Source organism: Cetorhinus maximus, chromosome 15 (assembly GCF_964194155.1).
Source record: "Cetorhinus maximus chromosome 15, sCetMax3.hap1.1, whole genome shotgun sequence".
NCBI classification, from domain to species: Eukaryota; Metazoa; Chordata; class Chondrichthyes; order Lamniformes; family Cetorhinidae; genus Cetorhinus; species Cetorhinus maximus.
The window spans coordinates 99,862,225-99,890,030 of NC_135893.1; the positions used below are offsets into that span (position 1 = coordinate 99,862,225).

At 43.4% G+C, this 27,806-nt stretch overlaps 1 protein-coding gene across 1 annotated transcript; it reads left to right on the top strand.

Moving 5' to 3' along the window:
• On the top strand, positions 1–27,750 carry jmjd8 (jumonji domain containing 8). The gene is made up of 9 exons (XM_078557670.1): positions 1–344; positions 12,915–13,004; positions 14,780–14,828; positions 16,919–17,015; positions 18,250–18,318; positions 19,093–19,212; positions 20,445–20,512; positions 26,041–26,175; positions 27,122–27,750. The coding sequence occupies exons 1-9, from the start codon at positions 1–3 to the stop codon at positions 27,200–27,202; spliced, it is 1,053 nt and encodes a 350-aa protein (XP_078413796.1). The 3' UTR covers positions 27,203–27,750.
• The last annotated feature ends 56 nt before the right edge of the window (positions 27,751–27,806 follow it).

A 27,806-nucleotide genomic window follows, 5' to 3' on the forward strand; every position in this document is an offset into this window, starting at 1 on the left:
ATGGGAAACGAGTCTGGCCGAAGGTTTCCACCGCCCCCCGTGACGTTCGATGTCGTCACGCGACGCGCGGTGCGCGATGGGCAATGTGTGCTGGCCGCGGCTGGTGGGGGAGGGACTACAGCTCCCGTCGTGCTTTGCGAGCACGTCGCTCCGCCTCTTCTGGCGTCGCCGCGCCGTGCGTCCCTGCGTGCGGGAGCCGACAGCCGGAGCGCCGCCGGTTTCCTGCGGGAGCTTTACCGACGAAAACGGCCCTGTGAGCGGCTAGAGATGGAGCCTCGGGGCCTGCTCGCACTGACACTGCTGGCCGCAGCATCAGCGGGAGAGCTGGAGGCGGATGGCGGCTGGTGAGAGGCGGAATCCGCGCTGCTTTTTCCAGTCAGGGGAGACTTGCATTTCAGTAGCGCCTGTCACCACCTCAGCACGTCCCCAAAGCGCTGCAAAGACAATGTGGTATTTTTCACGGTGCAATTTAAAGTGTTTTCAGATCCCCTCCGTGGCCTCACACTTCTCCATCTCTGTAATCTTCACCAGCCCTGAGGTATCTGCACTTCTCTAATTCTGGCCAGATTTAGGGTTGCCAACCCTCCAGGATTGAAGATCAATCTCCAGCATGGTCCCAGATTTTACACAATGATCCTGTAATTGTCCCTAACCCTAACACCACCCCCCTCCCCATCTCCAGCAGCACCCCCTACCCCCTCTCACACCTCTAGCAGCCCCCAACTCGCTCTCACCTCTAGCACTCCCTCACACCTCCACCTCCAGTGCTCCCCCCCCACCCCAGCTCCTGCACCTCTGGCAGCACAACTGTGCCCTTTCCCCCCCCCCCCCCCCCATCTCTATTTCCTTCTTTAAGATGTACCTCATGGCCAAGTTTTTGGTCATCTGACCTAATACCACCCTGTGTGCCTCAGCATCCTACTTCGTTTTATGACACTCCTGTGAAATGCCCTGGGATGTTTTTTATGTTAAAGACGGTATATCAATATGCGTTGTTGTCGCTGTTGTAATGCAGGATACGCTGCAGCCAAATTGCACACAGCAAGCTCCCATGAACAGCAATGTGATAATGAATGCATAATCGAGGTTTTTTTTTAGTGATGGTGTTTGAGGGATTAAAATGGCCAGGGCACCAGGGAGAACTGCATTGCTTTTCAAAATAATGTCTCAGGATCTTTAATGACCACTCACGATAGCAGACAGTGCCTTGGTTTAATGTCTCATCTGAAAGATGGCCCCTCTGACAGTGCAGCATTTCTTCAATATGTACTGGAGTGTCAGCCTAGATTTTTGTTCTGAAGTGGGACTTGAACTCATAACCCTCTAACTCTAAGTCACAGCCCAATCCCACATCCGCGCCATCACCAAAACTGTACTTCCACCTCCAGAACAGCCCTGCCCATCTGCTGCTGAAAGCTCCTCCATGCCGTTGTTACCTCTAGATTTGAGCACTGTAGTGCTCTCCTGATTGAGCACTGACCTTGTGTACTCTCTGTAAACTTGACCTCATCCAAAACTCTACTGCACCTGTTATAACTCACACCAAGTCCTGCTCAGCAATGCTTGTCGACCTAAATTGACTCCTGAATCAGTAACACATTTCAACTGCATTTCATATAATCATTCTGTGTACTATAGTGAAAGTATTTAGGTATGGTTCATATTATAAGATAGATTAGGACAATTTGATTAATTCAAAAACACCTTGTTATTAAAATTCTCATCCTTGTTTTCAAATCCCGCCGTGCTCTTTCCCCCTGCCTATCTTTGTAACCTACAGCCCTAGAACCCTCTGAGATCTTTGGACTGCTCCGATTCTGGCCTCTTGCGTATCCTCATTTTTCATTGCTTCACCATGAGTATCTGAGCCTTCAGTTGCCTTCCCTACAGCTTTGTACCTCTTTCTCCCTCATGACAGTCCTGAAAATCTACCTCATTGGTCAAGCTGGACTTTTTTTGGAGACCTGTTCTAATATCTCCTTATGTAACTTGTCAGATGGTGTTTGAAAGCATTCCTATGAAGTGCCTTGGGCTTTAGCTGCAGTGCAATTTGTTGTTCTACCCAAACTAGATCCGAAAGCTGTCAATATTTTTGTTTATTCATTCACGGGATGTGGGCTTCGCTGGCTGCGCAGCAGCATTTATTGCCCATCCCTAGTTGCCCTTGAGAAGGTGGTGGTGAGCTGCCTCCTTGAACTGCTGCATCCCATGTGGTGTAGGTACACCCACAGTGCTGTTAGGAAGGGAGTTCCAGGATTTTGACCCAGCGACAGTGAAGGAACGGCGATATATTTCCAAGTCAGGATGGTGAGTGACTTGTAGGGGAACTTCCAGGTGGTGGTGATCCCATCCATCTTCTGCCCTTGTCCTTCTAGATGGTAGCGGTCATGGGTTTGGAAGGTGCTGTCTAAGGAGCCTTGGTGAATTCCTGAAGTGCATCTTGTAGATGGTACACACTGCTGCTACTGTGTGTTGGTGGCGGAGGGAGTGAGTGTTTGTGGATGTGGTGCCAATCAAGCGGGCTGCTTTGTCCTGGATGGTGTCAAGCTTCTTGAGTGTTGTGGGAGCTGCACTCATCCAGGCAAGTGGGGAGTATTTCATCACACTCCTGACTTGTGTCTTGTCGATAGTGGACAGGCTTTGGGGAGTCAGGAGGTGACTCGTCGCACGATTCCTAGCCTCTGACCTGCTCTTGTAGCCACAGTATTTATATGGCTAGTCCAGTTCAGTTTCTGGTCGGTGGTGACCCCACCCCCAGGATGTTGATAGTGGTGGATTCAGTGATGGTAGTGCCATTGAACATCAAGGGGGTGATAATTGGATTATCTCTTGGTCATTGCCTGGCACTTTGTGTGGCATGAATTTTACTTGCCACTTGTCAGCCCAAGCCTGGATATTGTCCAGGTCTTGCTGCATTTGGACATGGACTGCTTCAGTATCTGAGGAGTCGCAATTGGTGCTGAACATTGTGCAAACATCAGCGAACATCCCCACTTCTGACCTTATGATGGAAGGAAGGTCATTGATGAAGCAGCTGAAGATGTTGGGCCAAGGACACTACCCTGAGGAACTCCTGCAGTGATGTCCTGGAGCTGAGATGACTGACATCCAACAACCACAACCATCTTCCTTTGTGCTAGGTATGACTCTAACCAGCAGAAAGTTTTCCCCCTGATTCCCATTGACTCCAGTTTTGCTAGGGCTCCTTGATGCCACACTCGGTCAAATGCTGTTTTGATGTCAAGGGCAGTCACTCTCACCTCACCTTGGGAGTTCAGCTCTTTTGTCCATGTTTGAACCAAGACTGTAATGAGGTCAGGAGCTGAGTGGCCCTGGCGGAACCCAAATTGGGCATCAGTGAGCAGGTTATTGCTAAGCAAGTGCCGCTTGATAGCACTGTTGATGACCCTTTCCATTACTTTATTGATGATGGAGAATAGACTGATGGGGCGGTAATTGACTGGGTTGGATTTGTCCTGCCTTTTGTGTGCAGGACATACCTGGGCAATTTTCCATATTGCTGAGTAGATGCCAGTGTTGTAACTGTACCGGAGCAGCTTGGCTAGGGGCGTGACAAGTTCTGGAGCACAAGTCTTCAGTACTATTGCCGTAATGTTGTCAGGGCCTATAGCCTTTGCACTATCCAGTGCCTTCAGCCGTTTCTTGATATCACGTGGAATGTACCAAATTGGCTGACAACTGGCTGGGGATCTCCGGAGGAGGCTGAGATGGATCATCCACTCGGCACTTCTGGCTGAAGATTGTAGCAAATGCTTCAGCCTTATCTTTTGCACTGATGTGCTGGGCTCCTCCATCATTGAGGATGGGGATATTTGTGGAGCCTCCTCCTCCAGTGAGTTGTTTAATTGTCCACCACAATTCACTGGATGTGGCAGGACTGCAGAGCTTAGATGTGACCTGTTGGTTGTGGGATCGCTTAGCCCTGTCTATCATTTGCTGCTTATGCTGTTTGACACACAAGTAGTCTTGTGCATAGCTTCACCAGGTTGACACCTCATTTTTAGGTATGCCTGGTGTTGCTCCTGGCATGCCCTCCTGCACTCTTCATTGAACCAAGGTTGATCCCCTGGCTTGATGATAATGGTAGAGTGAGGGATATGCCAGGCCATGAGGTTATAGATTCTGTTCGTGTACAATTCTGCTGCTGCTGATGGCCCACAGCACCTCATGGATGCCTAGTTTTGAGTTGCTGGAACTGTTCGAAATCTATCCCATTTAGCACGGTGGTAGTGCCACACAGCATGATGGGGGGTATCCTCAATGTGAAAGTGGGACTTCGTCTCCACAACGGCTGTGCTGTGGTCACTCCTACTGATACTGTCATGGACAGATGCATCTGCAGCAGGCAGGTTGGTGAGGATGAGGTCAAGTACGTTTTTCCCTCTTGTTGGTCCCCGTCACCACCTGCCACAGACCCAGTCTAGCAGCTATGTCATTTAGGACTTGGCCAGTGCAGTCAGTAGTGGTGCTACCAAGCCATTCTTGGTGATGGACATTGATGTCCCCTGCCCAGAGTACATTCTGAGCCCTTGCCACCCTCAGTGCTTCCTCCAAGTGGTGTTCAACATGGAGGAGCACTGATTCATCAGCTGAGGGAGGGTGGTATGTGGTAATCAGCAGGAGGTTTCCTTGCCCATGTTTGACCTGTTGCCATGAGACTTCATGGGGTCCAAAGTCGATGTTGAGGACTCCCAGGGCAACGTCCTCCCGACTGTATACCACTAAGCCGCCACCTCTGCTGGGTCTGTCTTGCTGGTGGGACAGGGATGCTTATGCTGTTTGGCACGCAGACATACCCAGGGACATTATCTGTAAGGTATGATTCCGTGAGGTTGACCATGTCAGGCTGTTGCTTGACTGGTCTGTGAGACAGCTCTCCCAATTTTGGCACTAGCCCCCAGATGTTGGTAAGGAGGACTTTGCAGGGTCACAGGGCTGAGATTGCCGTTGTCGTTTCGGGATGATTGTTTCCAATGCCAGGTGGTCCATCCAATTTCATTCCATTTTTGTGACTTTGTAGTAGTTTGTTACAGCTGATTGGCTTGCTGAGCCATTTCAGAGGGCATTTAAGAGTCAACCACATTGCTTGTGGGTCTGGGGTTATGTGTAGGCCAGACCAGGTAAGGACGACAGATTTACTTCTCTGCAGGGCATTTGTGAACCAGATGGGTTTTTACAACAATTGACAATGGTTTCATGGTCATCATTAGACTGTTAATTCCAGATTTTTATTGAATTCAACTTCCACCATCTGCCATGGCGGGATTCCAGAACATTACCCTGGGTCTCTGGATTACTATAGTCCAGCGACAATACCACTGTGTCATCACCTCCCTAAATCAGAGAGTTGTGATGGATGAGATTCAACCTCGAGCAGTAATGCTGACAGCTCCTTTAATCACAATCTTTTTTAGCATATCTGCATACCCTATTTTCCCTTTAGTTGAACCGCGTCATGAACGTTCCTTCTGTGACCTACAAGTCCTGGCATGGGACTTGAACCTGGAAGGGGTAGGGTCGCTACCCATTGTGCCACATGTTTATACAAAAGTGCTTGAACATGGGGAAGTGTGTGTTAAATGGTATTCCTTTTGTTTTACCTCCAGCTAATGAGTGTTTTTCTTTTGTTTCTAAACTGGAAAACTCTAACATGCTATTACTTAACTAAATTAGTAACTAATCAATGGATCAAATAAATAATTAAAGCTAGTCAGACACGGCAGGGCAGGTGGTGTGTTGCAACTGCAACATGTGGGAATTTGTGGAATGCATTGCAATTCCAGACAGCCATATCGTGGTAAGTGTCTGCAGCTCAAGCAACTTTGGCTCAGAGTTGTTAAGCTGGAGTCCGAGCGTCAGACATTGTGGGGCATCAGGGAGTGGGGTAGTTACCTGGACACTTGTTCCAGGAGGCAGTCACGCCTCTTGGGTTAAGTAGAATTTGAGTTGTTCAGTGAGCAGGCTCAGGAGGCTGTGACCTTGAGTCACGCAGGAATGGGGATCCAATGATGGAGGAGCCTCGGCCCTTGACTTTGAGCAAAGAATGCGAGGTACATGCTTCCTCTGTGAATGAGATGAAGGACTGCAGGGTGGATGCAAAAACTGACCATGGCACCAGGATGCAGGATTCCATTCAAGTGGGGACAGTGAAAAGAAAAGAGCTAATGTAGGGGACAGTATACTCAGGGGAATGGATATTGTTCTGTGCAGCCACAACTGAGAGTTCTGCAGGTTGTGTTCTTTTCCAGTATCAACACTAAAGACATCCCCTTGTAGCTGGGTGCGAACTCGAAGTCGGGGTGGGAGTGGTAGAGTCCAGTTGTTGTGGGCCACGTAGGAACCAATGACACAGGTAGAACGAAAAATGTTTGGAGGAGTTAGAGCGTGGTTCAAACCATGCTGTGTGAAGGAGTTTCGATTCATGGGGAACTCGCACCAGTACTAGGGACAGAGGGAGCTATTTCATTGGGTTCCGCTGAAACCAGGCTGGGATCAGCGTCCTGACACTGTATAACTAAGGCCGTAGAGAGGGCCTTAGAGCGGGAGAGAGGTCTGGTGAAGAGAGATTTAGAAATCTAAAGAGAAAAGGCAAGGCAATAGAGCAATGTAACGATTTGGGTAAAGACGAGCAGAGAATTTAACAGTAATAGTGCATCAGCGAAGGTCCATGCAAAGAGAAAAGGAACGCAAAGCATTCATAACAAGATGGGCAAACTGCTGGCACAAATAGAGAGATGTGGGTTTGATCTAATCACCATTACTTAGGTGACCAAGGTTGGGAAATAAATATCCCAGTGTACACAATATTTGGAAAAGGCAGGCAGAATGGAAGAGGAAGAGCAGTAGCCCTGATAATAACAGATGACAATGAGGATAGTGAGAAAGGATATTGGCTCAGGAGATTAGGAAGTTAAATCTATGTGGGCAGAGGTTAGGAATAACAAGTATCAGAAAATGCTGGTTGGGGTAGTTTATAGGCGCCCTAGCAGTAGAGGGGAGGTGGTAGCATAGTGATAATGTCACTGGGCTGGTAATCAAAAGACTCGGGCAAATACTCTGGGAATATGGGCTCAAGTCCAACCACGGCAGCTGGTGGAATTTAAATTCAATTAATAAATCTGGAATATAAAGCTAGTCTCAGTAATGGTGACCATGAAACTATTGTCGATTGTTGTGAAAACCCATCTGGTTCACTAATGTCCTTTAAGGAAGGAAATCTGCCGTCCTTACCTGGCCTGGCCTACATGTGACTCCAGACCCACAGAATTGTGGTGACTCTTAACTGCCCTCTGAAATGAAAAGCCACTCAGGGCAATTGTAAGGGCAATTAGGGATGGGCAAAAAATGCTGGCCTTGCCAGCGACGCCCACATCCCATGAAAGAATAAAAAAAACAGCAGTTATAATGTTGGACAGGGCATTAAGGAAGAGACAATTGGAGCTTGTAACAAAGGTAATGTAATAATCATGGGGGATTTTAATCTTCATATAGAATGGAAACATCAAATGGGCAAATGTAATCTGGAAGATGAGTTTGTAGAATGCTCTCACAATAGCTTCCTGGAACAATACATTGTGGAACCAACTAGAGACAATGCTGCTTAGTTTTTTGTGTAATGAGGCAGAGTCAATGAGTAATCTCACAGTAAAAGACCCACTGGGAAAAATGATCATAATACAATTGAATTCAATATTAAGTTTGAGAGTGACGGACAAAAAGGAGAATCTTAAACTTAAACAAAGCCATTAAAGAGCTGGATCGGGTTCATTGGGCAAATAGATTAAAAGATATAAATGTAAATAAACAGTTAGAAACATTAAAAAAAAGATTCAAAATGTTCCAACAAAAATGCATTCCATTAAAGGAACAAAAACTCAGCAGGAAAGATCGACAGGGCTGCCATTGACCAGAAGCTGAACTGGACCAGCCGTATAAATATTGTGGCTACTAGAGCAGGTCAGAGGCTAGGAACTTTATGGCGATTAACTCACCTCCTGACTCCTCAAAGCCTGTCCATCATCTACAAGGCACAAGTCAGGAGTGTGATGGAATACACTCCACTTGTCTGAGTGCAGTTCCAACAATACTCAGGAAGCTGAACACCATCCAGGACAAAGCTCGCTTGAGTGGCGCCCCATCCACCACTTTCAGCATTCACTCCTTCCACTACCAACGCATAGTGGCAGCAATGTGTAGCAGCAGTGTGTACCATCTACAAGATGCACTGCAGCAACTCATCAAGGCTCCTTTGACAGTGCCTTCCAAACCCATGACGTCTACCACCTAGAAGGATAAGGGCTGCAGATGCATGGGAACACCACCACCTGGAAGTTCCCCTGCTAACCACACACCATCCTGAATTGGAAATAGATCACCGTTCCTTCACTGTTGCTGGGTCAAAATCCGGGAACTCCCTAACAGCACTGTGGGTGTACCTACACCACGTGGGCTGCAGTGGTTCAAGAAGGCGGCTCACCACCACCTTCTCAAGGGTAATTAGAGATGGGCAATACAATGCCCACATCCCATGAATGAATGAAAAAAAGATCCATCCATGGCTTACTGGAGAAGTTAAGGATAGTGTTTGATTAAAAGAAGCAGCTTATAACATTGTGAGGAATAATAGCAAATGTGAGGTTTGGGTGTGTATTAGAAACCAGCAAAGGACGATCAAAAGGCTGATAAAATGGGAAAAGTAGAATGTAAAAGAGTAAAGGAAAGACTGACATTCACGTAGCACCTTTCACGACCACCAGAGTTTCAAAGCCCTTTACAGAGTGTAGGCACTGATATGTAATGTAGGAAATATGAGAGTAAACTAGCCAGGAATATAAAAACAGTTTGTAAGAGTTTGTCCCTTAGAGACAGAGACAGGAGAAATTATTATGGGGAAAGAGGAAATGGTAGAGACATTGAACAAATATTTTGTTTCTGTCTTCACAGAAGAAGACACAAATTACATACCAGAAGAAGAGGGGTAACCAAGTGGCAAATAAAAATGAGGAGCTTTAAGTAACTAATATAAGCAGAGAAAAGGTATTGGACTAACCTAAGGGACTAAAAACCCACAATCCCCAGGATCTGATAGCCTGCACCCTAGAGTTCCAAAAGAGGTAACTGTGGAGATTGTGGATGCACTGGTTATGATTTTCCAAAGTTCCCTAGATTCTAGAACAGTCCCAGTGGGCTGGAAATGAGCAAGTTTAACGCTAATATTCATGAAAAGAGGGAGAGAGAAAAGGGTACAACAGGCCAATTAGCCTGACATCAGTCATTGGGAAAATGCTGGAATGTGTTATTAAGGAAGCCTTAGCAACGCGCTTAAGAAAACCACAGTATAAACAGTCAGTGTCAACATGGTTTTCTAAAAGGGAAGTTGTGTTGGACAATTTTTTTTAAAGAGTTTTTTGAGGATTCACCTGGTAGGGTAGATAAAGGGGGAGGCAATGTATGTAGTATAATTGGATTTCCAAAAGGCACCTGATGAGGTGCCACACAAAAGGTGTGCCACACACACACGATAAGGACTCATGGAGTTGGGTGTGGTATATTTAGTATTTTTAGAGGATTGGTTACTGAACAGGAAGCAAGGATAAATGGAGCATTTTCAGATTGGCAGGCTGCAATTAATGGAGTGCCACTAGGATAAGTACTGGAGCCTCAACTATTCACAATTGACAATAACTTAGACGGAGAGGTAGAGAGTAATGTATCCAAATTTGCTAACAATACAAAGCTAGGTGGGACTATAAGCTGTGAGGAGGACACAAAGAGGCTGCAAAGAGATATAGACAGATTGAGTGAATGGGCAACAAGGTGGCAGATGGAGTATAGTTTGGGGAGGCGTGAAGTTATTCACTTTGGTAATAAGAATAGAAAAGCTGAATATTTTTTAAATAGCGTGAAACTTAAATGTTGATGTACAGAGAGAGTTGGCTGTAACTGTACAAGGAACACAAAGCTAGCATGCAAATACAGCAAGCAGTTAGCAAGACAAACGGCATGTTGGCCTTTATTTCGAGGGAACTGCAGTACAAGAACAAGGAAGTTTTGCCACAGTTGTACATGGCTTTGGTGAGACCACAGCTGGAGTACTGGGAGCAGCTTTGGTCTCCACATTTAAGAAAGGATGTATTTGTATTGGAGGCAGAATGGCAAAGGTTCACTAGATTGGTTCCTGGGATGAGAAGCTGAGTAAAATGGACTTATACTTTTTTGGAATTTAGAAGAATGAAAGATCATTTCATTGAAACATACAAAATTCTTAAAGGGCTTGACAGGGTAGTTACTGAGAGGTTGTTTCCCCTGGCTGGGGAATCTAGAACATGGGGACTCAGAAGGACTCACCTTCTCAAGGGCAAATAGGGATGGGCAATAAATGCTGGCCCAGCCAGCGAAGCCCACATTCCGTGAATGAATAAATAAATAAAGCCTCAAAATAAGGGGTTGATCAGTTAGGACTGAGATGAAAAATTTCCTCATTTGGAGGGTTGTGAAATTTTGGAATTCTCTGTCACAGAAAGTTGTGGATGCACCATCATTGAGTATATATATAAGGCTGGCATAGATCAACTTTTGATCTCTCAGGGATATGGGGAGTGGGCAGGAAAATGGAGTTGAGGCAGAAGGTCATTCATGATCATATTGAATGGTGGAGCAGGCTTGATGGGCCATATGGTCTACTTCTGCTCCTATTTCTTATGCCCTGATGTACTGATTCATAGATGTTAGAGCCAAAGTGGATAAGACCATAAAAAGAGCAAATAATGTGGAACAAAGGATGGAAAAAGGCCACCAGCTCCATCTATGCATAATGCAGCCACATAGATCACTGACACCCACTGCCCCCCCACACAGCCTCACACAGTCAATCCCCCGGAAGTGCTGTGAAACAGGTCAATTTAGGAAATACTTTACAACTTGTATTTATATAGCACCTTTAGCTTAAGTCGGTTTTAAAGGGTCTTAGAGGAGAGTATGGTGCAGAGGTTTAGGGAGGGAATTCCAGAGTGTGAGGCCGAGGTGGCCTAACTCATGGCTATCATCAGGAGGGGGGATCCACAAAAGACCAGAGAAAGAGAAGGTGCTGGGGGAGGTTGGGGCAGAGAGTGAGCAGTTCTGAGGCTGGAAAAAGTTTGGATGAGGCAACATCTATGGAAGATTGGAGGCCCAGTAGTGGATATATTTGATGGAAATGATGGCAGTTTTGAAAGGGAGTAGGATAGTAGGTGAGGAGCGGGAACCATTTACAATCACAACTAGCATAGGGGTTAGGAAGAAAGTTGGGTGGTCAGCACTTGGGGATGGGGTTAATGCTGCAAATGGCAGGTCTTGTGCATGAGATGAACTTGGAGAGGACATAAGCTGTCAACTTGTGCCCAAGTCTCAGGAGGGGAACTTGAATGTACAGCTTGACTTGGAGACAAGAGGTCTACCACTGAGCCAAGAATTCAAGGAATGCATTGTGGTATAGCTACTGCATGCTTCCAGTATCATCTCAATTTGAAAAAAAAAACAGATTCTCAGCAGGAGATATCCTTCCCTACACTTTTTTTTACCATTTATGCATCATCATAAACTTACTCCATCTGTGTTTCCCGCAATCAACCTGCAGTGAATATACCAGCCAAGTCTCCAGGAGCTGTGTTTTATGAAAAGTTCTGCAAATATTGAATGCTTCCTCTGGTTTGCAATATTATCTGAGCTTGATTGAATTACTGCCTCTAATTTCTCACCAGTTTGTTATGCAATTGCATAATAAATACTAAAGACATGCTGCTAACGGATCCTCACTGGAAAACAAACCAGCTTGCTTGATGTCATGTAGTTTTTGGTCCAATGCTACAATCCGTTAACTCTTACAAGTAGTCTTGTAATGTCCACTTCTGCAGTATTCAAATAATGGTTAGTAAGCCAGGTTTTGATTCATGTCGTCATTGGAGTTACCAAACAGATAGCAAACTGATCGTGCAAACTACATGCTGCATAATGACATAATAACTTTTTATTTATCAATTTGCCATTGTATATTTTCTTTAAACCATGTATTGTATAATCCCAATAGAGGCATGTTTAGATTTATTGGGATAACTTATTTTAGTCTGTTGTAGTTGTAGAGTGAACTTTAATAACTCATGAGAAATAGCTATCAACAATGATTTAGTTAGAAATTGTGAGCAAGTGCAGCCCTAGCTGCTGTGTATTTTGATCAGTGTCTAGAAGTTATTTCAGATGTTTGAACTGTTCTGTTCTTATGATTAATGGCTTGCAAACATTAGTGATACCAATGTCTTGTTGGGTTTCAGGAACAAACTGTTTTGCGTCCCTTCAGAACTGTCAGTTTTAAAGATAATTTTTCTTACAGTACCTGTGAGTCACAAGGTTAGAAATATGGGTCTTGGTGCTGTGGCATAACGATGCTTTTGAAACACCACAGGCAAGGTCCCCGGAAACTGAATAGTCCCAATCCCCAAGGCTGAATAAATTACACACATACAGTTATGTAATTTTTTTTTAAAAGTCAGTGGTCTGTGTTAATGTGAATGATATAAATGCTATTTGCAAATAAATATTTGACCGTGAGTTTGTGGCCCAAATTTTAGTTTTGAAGCTTGGATGTTAGTTTTGATATCATGGAAATCATTCACCATTTGAGGTCCTTGAGAATCTAGCGAAAAAAGAAAAATATGTATTTGCAATCATGTCCTGAGGATGTCCCAGAGTGCTTCCCAGTCAATGAATTAGTTTGGAAATCCCTGTTATTTTATCGGCAAATCTAGATCACATGCCTCCCTTCTGGCTGTCTTGCCAGTTTACTGTTTTGAATGATTTCATCACGTCAACAGCAATGCCCAATAACTTGGAACCAACATTTTTGCACCTCTTCTTTGCAGGAAGACGGACCACTCCATGCAGATGGTTGGCAAAGGGCCCTGCAACGTGGAAGTGAGAGACTCCTTGACCTATTCTGAATTTGTTCACTGGTATGTTTTTTTTGTGCAGCACACCTTCCTGGTCCTCTCCTCTTGGAGCTTGAAGTGCATCTGATCTGAGCGCAGCCCATTGCCAAATCTGTTTCACCTGCCTCACACACCTCCATCTTTTTGACTCTGAATTTGCTGAAAACTTGTGCCATGTAGGTGGTGCATCCTTGGTGTGTACCATTGTTGTAGTGCAAATGTTCCAAGGAATTATGTCGCTAATGGTGCATCAGGCCAAGCCTAATATCTGGAAACTATAACAACACTTTCAGTCATTTTAAATTATTTTCAGATGATCTTGGTTGAACCAACACCTCAATTCCTGATTAATTAAAAATTATTCTTATTATTTTTGTGTGAACTTTTAATTTCAGGTCAGCATGTCAGCTTGCGTAACAAATAGCTATCGTCTCTCTAAAGGCAGCTTTAAGTGTCTGATCTAATAAAAATAACAAGTCTGTGATCAGAGTTTGGCTTAGATTCATGGAGTCAGGAGTGACTCACACCGCTCTATATGATTTCCTGGGGCTTTTGCACAATTTCCACTTGCTAATAACCAATAGAAAGCCATTATTGCAACTCCACCCACATGGGAACCCGCAGCGATCACAGATTTGCTGCACTTAACTGCTTTTAAGCCATGCTTCATGCTGCTGTCATTTAAACCGAAAATTAATGACGAGGGAGACCTGGCAGCAGTGTGATTTACGGACTTGAGACTAAGGACTTGTGACTTGCTTTATTTCTCAGAGGCTGAGAGTCTTTATGAAGTTCCACACACAGCAGGCACAAACTTTTCCCTATGCTAATTTGGATCAACAGGCAATCAACCTAAGCAACCTACAGGCCAAAGTTTTCCCTTGATCAGTACAGAGCTATTGACTTGGAAAGTAACCTGGTGCTTCATGAGATATATCCCCATCTCCTGACTCCATGAATCCAAGCAAAAGCTTGAATTGTCATTTCAGTTGGAGCAGCCTCTTAAAGGCTGCCCTTAAAGAAATTGTCGCCATTTATTACACAAGCTGACATGAAATTAAAAGTCCACACAAAAGAAGTAGTTTTTATTAACCAGGAGTTGAGGTATTAGTTCAGCCCAAGATAGTCTGAAAGTAGAAAAGTTATGGAAAACGCTGTCATACTTTCCACATTTTTTGGGTTAGCAGGATGCACCATTAGCGTCAGGATCAATACTCTGGCCATTGATCCACATCTCTCCTGATCCATTGCAACACTCCTGATCCATTGCAACATATTTCAATTAGTTCTCCAGAAAGCTTTGGCATAAATTTTCTACTGGAGGATCAGGGCAGGCAATGGCAGCAATCACTGTCAGTTAGATCAATATTGTTGTTGCAGCAAATGTTTGCTCTCTGATGACTCAGGAAATTCTCAAACCTTGAACCTAAAGCCACCAACAGGGATGAGGATTCGGATTAAGTAGAGTAATTTTTATATGTGAAATGGGTGAACGGATCATGTGGGGTCCAAAGGCTGTTTGTGGCCCTGTTCCTCATTCCCTTGTTTCAGGTGCATTAATTTTGTGAGCTGCAGGTTTGAAAATGATTGTTTTTGGCACTGCTGCTTCATTGGGTAAATCTTAAATGAGAACTCCAAGCTCAGTCAGTATGAGCAACGATTTTAAAAATTGCCAGTCAGTGGGAGCATGGATTTAAACTTCTCACATGCTATTCTTCTAGCATCCAGTGAGGACAAAATGTTTGGATGTTTCAATCCTAGAGGAATAAAGTAAAATGGGAGATGTCCTTGTTTTACAGGTATGCATATTCCAAGCCAGTGATTATCCGAGGAATCACACAGAATGAGGTGAATGATCTTTATGTACTGTTTCCTGTTCAAACTTAACTGAGTGAAAAGCAATTTTTCGGCACATTGAAGTACTCCCAGTATATGTCACGTTTGATAAATGCTGCATATGTGTTGAAAGGCAATAAAACTTAGTATGAAATATATACTCTATCACTTAGAATCATAGAATGATATAAAAAAAAAGGCCATTTGGCCCATCATGTCTATGCCAGCTCTTTGGTGGAACTATCCGATTATTCCCACTCCTGTTTTCCCCATTGAGCTGTAAATTCTCACCGTTCAAGTATTTATCCCATTCTCTTCTGCAAGTTTCACCGCCCTTTCAGGCAGTACATTGCAGTTCACAATAACTTGATGTTTTTTAAAAAAAAGGTTTCCTTATGTGGCCTCTGGTTCCTTTGCTCATTACTTTAAATCTGTGTCCTGTGGTCATTGTCCACTGGAAACAGTTTCTCCTTACTTACTCTATTAAAATCATTCCTTATTTTGAGCACCTCTATCAAGCCTCCTGACAATCTCAGCTCTAAGGAGAAAAACCCCAGCTTCTCCAGTCTCTCCACGTACCGGAATTCCCTCATCCCTGGTACCATTTTAGTCCTCTTCTGCATCCTCTCTAAGGTTTTGACATGCTTCCTAAAGTATGGTGCACAGAACCGAACAGGGTATTCCAGCTGAGGACTAACCATTGTTTTACAAAGTACTTCTGGCACCTGGCCAGACATACGGATTGAAAATCCCCTCTTCGGGAAATCTGATGATCGACTGGATTGGATCACCGTTCTTTTATATGAGGTTTTTTTTTTGGAACCCATTCTGGCAACGCTCTCCCCTCTTTTATGTTGGTATCCAGAGTGAAACAAGTTTAATAGGTCAGTGTGGTATTCCTGGCATTAAGCTGCCACCCCATTCAACATTGACCCAGCAATCGAGATTTAATTTAATTTAAATGAAAAAGCACACTGATAATCTATAATGGTTACCTCTCACATTAGGCTTCATATCAGTGCGGTCAGCCTTTTCTGGTTAAGTGTATTATACAACTTGCTGAAGGATTTTGGCTCATAAATTGGAGATTTAATTAAAATAACTAGACACATGTTAACCACAGTGATGCCATCCTAACCAGACTGCACAGCAAGAAGAGACGAAAGTAACTACATTTGGATAACACCAATATCACATCTCTAAGAAATTCCCAAAGCAATTTGTATAAGTACTTCATATACTACAAATTATTTTTGAAGTACAATAACAGTTTATGTAATGACCATGGCGCCCATTTAGTGTGCGACAAATTCTCACAAATGTCAAAGAGATAAATGATCTGTAAAATAAAAGCAGACTGCAGCGGATACTGGAATAAAAACAAAATGCTGGAAAAACTCAGCATGTCTGGCAGCATCTGTGCAAAGAGAAACAGAGTTAATGTTTCGAGTCCAGTGTGAGACCCTTCTTCGCAACTGGTAAGAATGATCCGTTAGTCTGTGTTTGGTGCTGTTGGCTGAGAGATGCATGTTGGCCGGGACATGCTATGGGATCTTTAACATCCACCTGATTTTTCTGGAACCTGCAGCAACAGGAGCAACTCCCCATCCTTCCCCTGCCAGTGAAGACAGTGCAGTGTTGCAGGGCTGTCTTCTCTGATTTCAAGAAAATGGTCTACAGTTTGTTTTTTGGGATTTATTCAAGATGCAGTCAAAGCCAGCCCAGTACACCAACCACCTGCTGACTGTTACTGTGCCAAACGAAAACATGTATAATTATAGTCTGCTGTTGCGTGGAAGCACAGTTGTACACTGGATGCCAGGGCTATAATTTAAACTCGTGTTCAAGTTTTAATCTCATACTCATGCTCCAGTCATGTGGTTCATGATGTAATTTGCACTCATCTTTTAAATTATAGTCTTATTGCTCACTCCCAAACCAATTCATTATCCGCACGTCATGTGATGTCGAAATATGGGGATGTCATTACTAAGCCAACAGCAGTTATTAGTGTCAAATACTACGGCTGAAAATGTTGAAATGCCAAACCCCCTCTGAAAGCTGTACTGCGACCTGGCATTGTATGTGTTTGAATCTTGCAGCAATTCCGGGCTCTCTGTTCGAAGCAAAGTCTCCTGCAGGAGTTTGGATATCGGCTGGTGAGACTGAGCACAGCAAACACTTACTCCTATCAGAAAGGTACACATACGTTTAGTAAACACATTTCCTGCTCCTTTCTGGCTAAATATAATTTTAACCTTGAAGCCTTACAGTTCTTTCAGTGGATTAGTTCGGTATATTTTGCTTCCATCTCCCTTTTTTTTTATATGTCGGTAGAAGTTTTTGGATCATCCTGCTTGCACCAGCTCTTTGCTAAAGCAATCTACATCTGACCTCACTGCCCCACTCTCTCCCTAAAGTCCTGTATGTTACGCTGTTCTATATCTATATCTAATTTCCCTTTGAAATATGCAATGGTCTCTGTTTTTTTTTAAAAATACCATTGGTCACTTTTATGATTTTATCTGCCTGTAATTTCAGCGGTTTATGTATTTGAACTGCCAAGTGTCTCTTCATCCGCACCCTTCATTTTTCCATTAAGCATGTACTCTCTTTCCTGGTTTCTCCTTCCAAAATATATTACCTTGCTTTTTCGCAAATCCTTTACTTTAGTGTTGTCGGCAAATTTTAAGCTTGTACACCTTGTGCTCAAGTCTAAATTGTATATGTGTAAATGTATGTATACATTGAGATGCTGAATGCCTCTTTGTCCATAATCTTGTACTGTGATGTAGTCTTCTCTTCCCTTTCCCACCAATCACATACGTGAACTCCCCCCATAAAAAGGTGCGAGCAACTGACTTCTTCACATTCCCTGGAAGATGCTGCAAGGTTTGAGAAGTATTGGTTGGTTCTCTGTCCATTCAATGTCTTGTCAGATAGATCTGACTTTCTCACTGGTACACTCGCTGCAATAGCTTTTGGCACTGGACTCTCATTAACACACACAAGTTTTCTCACTGAATTTGTAGAAAGTGTATTTGTAAAACCACATGGCCAGAACAGCTTTCTGTTGCTGTTCCTGGTTTCCATCTGTTGTTTGGCTCCCCTATTTTTTGCCTGTCTGCTTTAACATATCGGTCCATTAGGACTCCATAAAAAGTGTTTCAGTCACCAGTGAATCAAGGAACCATTATGATTTAAATGTAAACAGAAATATCCTCTTAAGACAATGTGATATGTTTTCTACTATTTTCTTTTCTTAACTCACTCCCCACAAAATGCAAGCAGTATTGTAAATGTAAAAAATTGAGGATCAAAGGAATATCTGCAATTTTCATGAAAATCACTATAAACGCTAACAAAAGCACACACTGTCCTTTCTAACTGTTCTTCCTCTGGAACTAAATAGCTTCCCTTCTCTTCCTCACAGTCGATGTTCCTTTTAAAGAATATGTTGAGCACATGATGAAGCCTCAATCTTTGGATTCTTTGGGTAGTGGTGAGTTTTCCTTTAATCATGTAACTCTAATTAAAACATTATTGCTTCCAAAAGGTGTCCCTTCATGCATGATAACATGTATGCAGAGGAAGCAACAAACAAATGAATAATAATAAGTCAAGAGATAGTGCTCTGCAGAGCTTCCTGTTCAAGCAAGAGGTTCCTGCATTTTGACTTGATTTATACTTTGAAATTTTTATGTCACATCAGTGCCAGTTCCAGAATTGGAACACTAAGTGAATCATTAACAGAAGAGAGTTCACATGTGATACCATTACAACTTGCATCAGAACTCACTTTTACTTAGAACCATTTCAAATGAAGATGTAAATAGGAAGAATGTTTATTTTTGTATCACACAGGGCCATGTTGAACTTGTTACCTGTTTTCGCGCCCCCATCAATATCACCCTGCTCTGATCAACAAGAGTTAAAATGCGAGCCCATCCTGAGCCGAGCCCCCTTCCAGTTTCCTTTTTTTTTGTTGGGAGTCACTTGAGCGCCCCAAGACAATCTAGGACAGATCAGGAAGGTATGGCATGGCAGAACTGAACCCTTATTCCACCAGTGTCACACAATAAGATGTAGGCCTGCAGTGCACTGCACCACCTACTAAAGATATTGTTAATTAAACTAATAAGTGTACTCCCCACAAACCTTCATGTCATAACCCACTGTGATGACCATATGGTTAGAGTGGAGCAAGAGTGTATCTGGTGATTTGAGGTCTGTAATCACAAGCTGTTTAAATATATTGTGTTTCCTGTTTGAATAGATACATTCTACTTTTTTGGAGATAACAATTTTACAGAGTGGGACTCACTCTTCAGGACATATATCCAGCCTCCATACCAGCTACCGGGGACCACAGGAGCTTACAGCTTCGGGATAGCAGGTTAATCTCTAGCTTCTGCACTGCTAGTTTTGAACAAGACAAACCCGTTGACGATAGGTCCCTTTTATTGCCTGTGTAATATTGCATAGGTGCAAGCCAAAAAATAAACTTATTAATATAGCTGCCAGTACAGATGGATCTGGCAAGCAGAGAATGTCTTAGATGGAATAGTAAATCTGAATATAGTTTATACTGGACTGACTTCAAATTGGTTCAGATTTGAATTATTGAGAAGTTACAGGCCGAAACTAACATGAAAGGTAGCAGCAAGGCTGTGAGATTGAAGCTGGCGGGAATGGGTGCAGCAAAGTTATGGGAATCAAACCAACGGTGAAGAAGAGGGAGCACAGTCGTTGGATTTGAGCCAATCCGTGGGCGCAAGAACAGTGAGTCCACAGGGTCTTCGCCATTTGATAGAGGGAGGGCTGGTAACAGGAGGAGTAAAGCAGCAAGACAGATACTGTTGGAAAAGAGATCAAGCAGTTTGACCTCAGAAAGCCAAGCTTGTCTCATAGTGAAACCTTAATTGAAGCAGGGGCTGTGCACAAGATTGGAACATTTTCAGTCTTTTACTAATCTCGAGAGATTGGGAGTGGTCACGTAGTTGATAACAAGCGACAATCCTATAGGGACTGGTTGAAGCAAGAGCCAAATGGCCGACTGCACGGTTCAATTCCATTTTAATCTCTGGGGGAGATCTTCTTTTTCTGGGATATTGCATTTATGGAAACCTAATTTTTGTATGTAAACGGGGAAGTATAGAGGAGACTTAGCTTTCAAAAGTGGAGAGTGGGAAATTCAAGAGGGTTGAATTCCCTAAGGCTGCCTTTGCTGACCTGGTAACTGATTTCAGAGAGCCACAGGTTGGTTACAGGTTGCTTGCTGCACGCATCTGGTATGTGGAAACCAAAGGGCCACTGAGACAAGATGCCACAATAAGAAGGGAGTCTCTTACTGACATAGAAGTGTACGAATTAAATCTGGGGGAGGCCTAATTACTTGTGAGGATGATTTGCTATGTCAGCCCTAACCTCTATTAAAAGGGCTAATATCCTAGGAATAGTATTAATGATATTCTGTAATATTCTACTGTCTCTGCCATGCATATTCATAATGGGTATGAAGAAAGCATGTTCTCTTCCTCTTGACTGTAAATAATTTGGAATGGAATGAAGATAAACTAAAAAAACTGCTTTTCTTTTGGGGGGGTGTGGTGTTGGTTTGGCTTTTAGGTGCAGGTACCGGAGTGCCATTCCACTGGCATGGAGCAGGGTACTCCGAAGTTATATACGGACGAAAGGTGAGAATTTCGGCCTTCAGTAGAATTCACTACCTGCAAAAAGAGAATGATCGTAAGCATTATGAAGAATAGAACCAAACAGCAAAAAGCCATTCAGACCATCATCCCCCTGCCAGTTCTTTGAAAGAGTTATCCAGTTGGGTTCCACTCTTTCCCGTAGCCCAGCAAATTTTTCCTTTTCAAGTATATATCCGGTTCCCCTTTTGAAAGTGACTAGTGAGTCTGCTCCCACTATCCTTCCAGGCTGCACCTCACCTTCCCAACTCTTTGGAAGGCAGGTCACAGATGCAATTTATTACAGGGAAGTACAGGGAGGTGTTGTGTTTGAAGGGAGGAAAAACAAGGATTGGGAGTACGCAATCAATGAAAAGATGCTGAAAGTTGTGAAGCAGCAGAGAGAGCTAGAGGTTAATATGTATAATTTCTTGAGAGTGCTTGTGCAGGTATGTGAAGACATATATTAAAAAAAACTAAAGCATTTTGGAATTTACATATAATAGTACAAGAGCAAAGTGCTTATAATAAACTTATACAAGGCAGTGGTTAGGCTACAGATAGAGAACTACATGCAGTTTTGGGTACCCCAGAACATTTAAGGCACACAGAGTGTACAGCATAGTTTCAAAAAGATTATATCAGGATTGCCGAGTTATAGTTATAAGATTAAAATTATGAAAGGCTTTGATGAAGTGAATGGGGAAAGACAATTTCATCTGGTTGGGAAGATAATGATAAGGGATCATCTGTTTAAAAATTAGAGGTTAGGAGAAATTTCCTTGTGTTGGGAGTTGTCTGAGTATGGAATGCTGTGTCACGGAGCAATTGAGACAGGGACAACTGCAGCTTTTAAATAAAAATGTAAAGTAGAGGAAGGTACAGAGTCATGGAGATCAATTGGGGCAGTGGGGTTAGTTTTAATTTGCTTTATCACACAATTGGCACACAGTGGGATGGATTACCTTTTTATGGTTCTAATTTGTTTTTAAAGATCAACCAAAAACTAATTTTTCAAAAGGACGGAATCTCATTGTATAATGTGTGTAGAATCAGGCAATATAAAAGAAAAAAAATAGAATTTAAACAGATGTCAGTATATACCACTTGCCTGAAATTTAAACTCGTGGAAGTCCACAGTTCTATTGCCTTCTGCATAGTCCCTGCTGTACAATCCCGCAAACTGTTACAATCCCAATGTTGCGGTTAATCATGGAGTTAGTGAGAGCTGACAATAAATAGTCAAGGTGTGGCTTGATTCTCAGGTATTTAACTGAATGTCACATAGAACCATAGAAAAGTTATAGCACAGAAGGAGGCCATTCGGCCCATCTTGTCCAGGCCAGCCCGAGGACACCCAGGTGCCCTTTCTAATCCCACCTTCCTGCTCCCGGCTCATAGCCCTGCAGCTCACAGCACCCAAGGTGCAGATCCAGGTACCTTTTTGAAAGAGTTTGGAGTTTCTGCCTCTACCACCAACCTGGGCAGCGAATTCCAGACACCCACTACCCTCTGCGTAAAAAAAGTCCCTCCTTATGTCTCCCCTACACCCTCCGCCACCCATCTTGAATCTATGTCCCCTGGTTCTAGAATTCTCCACCAAGGGAAACAATTTTATCCTGTCCACTCTATCTATTCCCCTCATAATTTTATATGCCTCAATCAAGTCATCTCTCAGCCTTCTTTGTTCTAAGGAAAATAACCCCAACCTATCCAATCTCTCCTCGTAGCTACACCTCTCCAACCCTAGCAACATTCCTGTAAACCTCCTCTGCACTCTCTCCAGAGCTATTACATCCTTCCTGTAATGTGGTGACCAGAACTGCACACAATACTCCAGCCGTGGCCCCACCAGTGCCCCATACAATTCCAACATCACATCCTTACTTTTATATTCTATACCTCTGCCAATGAAGGAGAATCTCTCGAATTTTTTTAAAATTGTTGAAATTTGCCAATGATGGATTGTATAAAGCTGACTTGTCTCCTGTTGCCATCACATCACTTAAATATTGGTTTATGAATAAGACAAAAATTACATCCTGAAATATCTGTTTGGAGGTTTTCTTAAAATTCTTTCATAGGATGTGAACATCTCTGACAAGACCAGCATTTATTGTTCATCCCTAGTTGCCCTTGAGAAGGCGGTGGTGAGCTGCCTTCTTGAACCGCTGAAGTCCATATGGTGTAGGTACACCCACAGTGCTGTTAGGGAGGGAGGTCCAGGATTTTGGATACCATAGCACTCAGGATGCTGGTGTTCCCATGTGTCTGTGGCTCTTGTCCTTCCAGATGGTCGAGGTCGCAAGTTTGGAAGGCGCTGTCTAAGGAGCCTGTAGTGAGTTGCTGTAATGAATCTTGTAGATGGCACACACTGCTGCTACTGTTGATTGGTGATGGAGGGAGTAAATGTTTTTGGTGGTGGATATGGTGCCGATCAAACGGGCTGATTTGTCCTGGATGATGTCAAGCTTCTTGAGTGTTGTTGGGGCCGCACTCATCCAGGCAAGTGGAGAGTATGCCATCACACTCCTGACTTGTGCCTTGTAGATGGTGGACAGGCTTTGGGGAGTCAGGAGATTGAGTTACTCTGCAGAATTCCCAGCGTCTGACCTGCTCTTGTAGTCACAGTAATTATATGGCTGGTCCAGTTCAGTTTCTGGTCAATGATAACCCCATGGCTGTTAAAAGGGAGGGATTCAGTAATGCCATTGAATGTCATAGGGAAATGGTTAGATTCTCTCTTGTTGGAGTTGGTCATTGCCTGGCACTTGTATGGTGTGAATGTTACGTGCCATTTATCAGCCCAAGCCTGAATGTTGTCTAGTTCTTGCTGTAGATTAACATAGACTGCTTCAGTATCTGAGGAATTGCAAATGTTGCTCAACGTTGTGCAGTTATCAATGAACATCCCCACTTCTGACCTTATGATGGAAGGAGGATCATTGATGAAGCAGCAGCTGAAGATGGTTGAGCCTTGGACACTTTCTAGGACTTTTCTATGATTATATTCAGCTACTTTTACTGTAAGATTATAAATCGATCTATCAAGCCTGCTCCGCCATTCAATAAGATTACAATTGACCTGACTGTGGCCTTAACTCCTCTTTCCTGCCTGGCCCCCATAACCCTTTTAGATCAAAAATCTGTACAACTCAACCTTGGATATATTCAATAACCCAGCCTCCACTGCACTCAGAGGGTCGTTAATCTGTGAATTCGCTTCCTCAGAAGAAATTTCTCCTTATCTCCGTTTTAAATAGGAGATCCCTTATTCTTAAACTGTGTCCCCTAGTTCTAGTCTCTCCCATAAAGGGAAACATCCCCTCAATCTTATATGTTTCAATAAGATCGCTTCTCATTCTTCTAAACTCTGTGTGTTGTAAATCGATTGTTGTACCTTTTCCATTGGTGTTAGAGCTTCTGTTGTGTCAAATGATGATATATTGTTTGTTTGACCAATGATGATATGTATTATGTGAACTGTTGATAGTGAAGAGAATAGCTGTTGACTCCAGAATGGTTTGGTTGAGTGGATGGAGAAGTGGCAAATAGAATTCAATCCAGAAAAGTATGAGGTAATGCATTTGGGGAGGGCAAACAAAGCAAGGGAATATTCAATAAACGGGAAGTTATTGAGAGGGGTTGAGGAAGTAGAGACCTTGAACAAATAACAGTACAGCACAGGAACAGGTTCTTCGGCCCTCCGAGCCTGTGCCGATCATATTGCCTGTCAAACTAAAACATTTTGCACTCCCGGGGTCCGTATCCCTCTATTCCCATCCTATTCATGTATTTGTCAAGCTGCCTCTTAAACACCACTACCGTACCTGCTTCCACCACCTCCTCTGGCAGCGAATTCCAGACACTCACTACCCTCTGCGTAAAAAAACTTGCCCTGCACATCTCCTCTAAATTTTTCACCTCTCACCTTAAATCTATGTCCTCTAGTAATTGACTCTTCCACCCTGGGAAAAAGCTCCGGACTATCTACTCTGTCCATGCCACTCATAATTTTGTAAACTTCTATCAAGTCGCCCCTCAATCTCCGTCGCTCTAGTGAGAACAATCCAAGTTTCTCCAACCTCCCCTCATAGCGAATAACCTCCAGACCAGGTAGCATCCTGGTAAACCTCCTCTGCACCCTCTCCAACGCCTCCATATCCTTCTGGTAATGTGGCGACCAGAATTGCACTCAATATTCCAAGTGTGGCCTAACCAAGGTTCTATACAGCTGCAGCATGACTTCCCAGCTTTTATACTCAATACCCCTGCCGATGAAGGCAAGCATGCCATATGCCTTCCTGACTACCTTATCCACCTGTGTTGCCACTTTCAGTGACCTGTGGACCAGTACACCCAGATCCCTCTGCCCGTCGATGCACTTAAGGGTTCTGCCATTTACTGTATAATTCCTGCCTGTATTAGACCTTCCAAAATGCATTACCTCACATTTGTCCGGATTAAACTCCATCTGCCATTTCTCCGCCCAAGTCTCCAACCGATCAATATCCCGTTGTATCCTTTGACAATCCTCTTCACTATCTGCAACTCCTCCAGCCTTAGTGTCATCTGCAAACTTACTAATTAGCCCAGTTACATTTTCCTCCAAATCATTTATGTATACTACAAACAGCAGAGGTCCCAGACTGATTCCTGCGGACACAGGTCCTTAAAGGTGGCAAGACAGGTGGACAAGGTGGTCAAGAAAGCATATTGAATGCTCTCCTTTATTGGGAGGGATATGGAATACAAATGCAGTGATGTAATGATGGAACTGTATAAAATGCTGGTTATGCCACACCTGGAACTTTGTGTACAGTCCTGGTCACCACATTACAGGGAGGAGATAATTGCCCTGGAGAGTGTGCAGAGGAGATTTACAAGAGCTTGAAAATTGCAGCTATGAGGAGAGATTCGATAGGCTGGGGTTGTTTTCCTTCAAACAGAGGATGCCAAGGGGTGACCTAATTGAGGTGTACAAAATTATGAGGGGCCCAGATAGGATAGGTAGGAAAGACTTGTTTCCCCTAGTTGAGGGGTCAATTACCAGGGGGCATAGATTTAAGGTGATTGGTCGGAGGATTAAAGGGGACATGAGGAAAAACTTTGTCACCCAAAAGGTGGTGGGCATCTGGAATTCACTGCCTAAGTTTGGTGGTTGAGGCTGAAATGCTCAGCTCATTTAAAAGGTACCTGAATCTGCATCTGAAGTGCTGTAACCTGCAAGGCTACGGACCAGGGGCTTAAAATGAGCGGCTAGTTTCTTTTTTCTCTTTTTGGCCGGCGCAGACATAATGGGCTGAATGGCCTCTTTATGCACCGTAACTTTTCTATGGTTCTAAATAGACAATGCAGCAAATGGTCAGTAGATTACACAGAACTGAGCTATTACAAGATATTTATGTGATTTTGTTTTTCAGGAAGTTGTACATTTTAGACCTCCTGTTACTGAAGTATATCTGAATAATTTGTAAATACTAAGTTCTGGGTCAATTCATTTGTTCTAATTACTTATTAAATATTTTGGACAGCGCTGGTTTCTTTACCCACCAGAAAAAACACCAGAATTTCACCCAAACAAGACCACCCTCTCATGGATGTTTGACACATACCCATATTTAACAGAAGCGGACAAACCCATGGAGTGCACCATTCACCCAGGAGAGGTGAGCGAAAACAATGTACATTTTATACAATGCACATACGGACAATTAGCAAGGATGACAACGACAAAGGCTTCTGTTTACAACAGAGCCTCTGAAGTAGAAAAACATCGCAAGAGGTTTAAGAGGAAAAATAGACGCCGATTCAAAAAAGATATTAAGAGGAGTGACTGAAGTACATTTTAAAGAAGGTGTTAAGGAAGGAAAGGGAAAGAATTTCAAAGCATGAGGCTTGGGAACGAAAAGGAAGGAATTGGTCTTGGTTGTGATGTTTCCAGTCAAATATCCTCTCAAAAAGCACCAAGGCATATTTATAAGATTATGGATCATATGAGGAGGAGGAGGAGCAGTTCGAGCCTGCTCCGCCATTCAATAAGACCACAGCTGATCTGACTGTAACCTCAACTCCACATTCCTGCCCACCCCCGATAACCTTTCACCCCCTTGCTTATCAAGAATCTATCCAGCTCTTCCTTAAAAGTATTCAAAGACTCTGATTCCACTGTCTTTTGAGGAAGAGAGTTCCAAAGACTCACGACCTCCTGAGAGAAAAAGTTTCTCCTCACCTGTTTTAAATTGACGACACCTTATTTTTTTAACAGTGACCCCTAGCTCTAGATTCTCCCCACAAGAGGAAACATCCTCTCCACATCCACCCTGTCAAGACCCCCTCAGGATCTTAAAGGTTTCAATCAAGTTGCCTCTTACTCTTCTAAATTCCAGTGGATACAAGCCTAACCTGTCCAACCTTTCCCCATAAGACAACCTGGCCATTCCTGGTATTGACCTAGTGTGAGATTTCACTAAATTCAGCACTTCAAAGGTTGACAACCCTGTTGTACTGTACAGTGTAGTGCACTGGACATTAAGCCCCCTCATTTATAGTGTGTTATCTTTTATCCACGCTGATCTTTTCAATGTTAATTGAAACTTGTTCTTCCTGTTGCAGGTGTTGTATTTTCCAGATCGTTGGTGGCATGCAACCCTTAATATCGACACCAGCGTCTTCATTTCCACATTTTTAGGATGAACTCAGAAAATTCATATGACTCGCCATTTTCATTCAGCCCTCCCTGTATCTACACTGAACCTCCTTCCAAAGCAACAGCCCTAAATGGACATAACAATGTGCACAATTGGAAAAAAGCCATTGCAGTCCATCTGGCTGGGACGTGTTCATGGCATCAATATGCTTAAGAAGGAGCTTTCCGTAACCAAATATATATCTGAGTCTGTACTCCCCTTCCCCTTTCTTTTTGGGGTGGGTTGGGGTGTATGGAGGAGATAGAGTTTGCACAAAATTTCCAATGGTCTTTGTGTTTGGCTCAGATATGTTGCTCAGGGTGCTGCTTTGGGACCAGGTCAAGCCCTTTGACCTCAACAGAATCCATTGAAGACACTGTTTGAAGCAAAGTTGCTGCAGATGAACATAAAGGTGACCAGAGACTCTTAAGAGATGTCAGCACTAATATACACAGATGGAACTGACTGACTGACTGAAGAAAATACCGGTCACTATTAATATTAGGTTATTATTCCAATGCAGGAATCCAAACGGGTAAACCAGAGGTGTCTAACCTGTGGCCCACAAGCCCTGCTCTTCACTCCCACAAAACCCATGAGTAATTAGTGTT